Genomic DNA, 1,494 nt, shown 5'->3' with positions numbered 1-1,494 from the left:
CCACTGTAAATATATACAGTAGCAGTTACTAACTTTAGATTTTTTATAGAAGTGTTGGGAGTCAGAGGAAGATAAATGAAAGTGTTTGCGCTTTATTTAAATCAGCCACTGAACTGAGTGTGTGTATGTGTGTAACAGTTGGGATTTATTTTCAACAAAATGAATGTACTGTAGGAGATGTGTGGTGGGTGAGTGTGGATAACTTAACAATGCATGGGCTATAAGTCAAAAGATGAGAGGCAGAGTGAAAAAAGAGACTCTCCGCTGTCTAAGACCACCTTGGCACCACATTCAGCTTGCTGTTGCACCTTGGAAATGTGATCTTATCTACCAATAGGTTTAGAATACAATATATGAACCACTGAAAGGGATATACACATCAATTGGCATGGGTACTGCGCTTAAGATTTTTACTTCTGAAGCAAGGTGATGAAATTCATACCTGGGCCAATACTGAAAGTCTCCAGCCGGTGCCTGAAATTGCTTTGGGTAGGGAAGGCTGCATCATCTGCATTCCCCTTCTGCCTCCAAGCCGATGTGTTTGAGGGGCTTGACCCTCTGAATGACAATAATCTCAAAGTAGCGCCGTGGCATTGTGTGTTTGAGTCATCAGCTTTGCAGTTACCAACATGAGCAGGCACTAATTGCTCGACCTTTCGGCACTGCTGCTTTATTAGAGGGCCTCTGCGGGGACTTAAACCACTCTCTTGGCCATTCCGTTTGCTACAGCCCAACATAGCTGTTCTGGGACTCTGGTAACCGTCATTTGTTTTTGCTGGTTTGTTATCTGTAGAGGATCTGCAGCAGGATGAGACACCAAAGCGAACAGACACGGTAGACCTATACAAAGAGGGTTGACCTGCTCTTCTCCTCTCTAGTTCCACAAGGGAAATGGAAAGTGACTTGTCCAAAATCACAACAGAGCTTTTGGACCTCAGAGGCACTTCACAATAGATACAGGACTGATAGCAAGTCTGTGAGGACAGGTTCATCAACGAGCCACCTCTCACATTTTGCTTTCTGTTGCTCTCTGTGTAGCTCAGTCTGTGTTGCACAAGTTGTACTTTCCTCTTTCTGGGATCACTCAATGCCAGTCCATCAGCTGGTGAGTAGGCCTGCCTGAAATCATTTGATGTATCTGTGGTAGGATTCTGTCTGAACACATCTGGCTGGGAGTTTGAAACTCTCATTGAGCTTGTTGATTTGGATAAGGCTCTTCTCTAAAAAATTTCCTAGTGGTTTTGGTGGGGTAATCACGGTCACATGCCGTGTTGGACTGGATGGATACACAGGGTCCTCCAGAAGATGAAGAGTGATGGCAGGACCTTCCTGGCTGTGACGCTTATGGATGAAAATGCTGTCTCTGGGCTCCTTCTCACCACATCTGGGACACTTGCACTCCTGAGCAGGTTGGAAACTCCACTGCAAGATCCAACATCTGCAGTCTCAGAGTAGGCAGACTGTGTTATTACTCTAAGAAACACACTGTCTTTC

General features: G+C 45.0%; 1 protein-coding gene across 1 annotated transcript in view; it reads right to left on the bottom strand.

Moving 5' to 3' along the window:
• Nucleotides 1–937, bottom strand: part of LOC109961658 (centrosomal protein C10orf90) — a 10,188-nt gene extending 9,251 nt beyond the window's left edge. The window contains exon 1 of the mRNA XM_020602668.1: nt 443–937. Within this exon, the coding sequence (XP_020458324.1) occupies nt 443–737 (295 nt within the window). The 5' untranslated portion in view covers nt 738–937. The remainder of the gene's footprint in view (nt 1–442) is intronic.
• Nucleotides 938–1,494: the final 557 nt, after the last annotated feature.

Source organism: Monopterus albus, unplaced genomic scaffold (genome assembly GCF_001952655.1).
Source record: "Monopterus albus unplaced genomic scaffold, M_albus_1.0 scaffold3.1, whole genome shotgun sequence".
NCBI classification, from domain to species: domain Eukaryota; kingdom Metazoa; phylum Chordata; class Actinopteri; order Synbranchiformes; family Synbranchidae; genus Monopterus; species Monopterus albus.
This window is presented reverse-complemented; position numbering and strand designations above follow the sequence as displayed.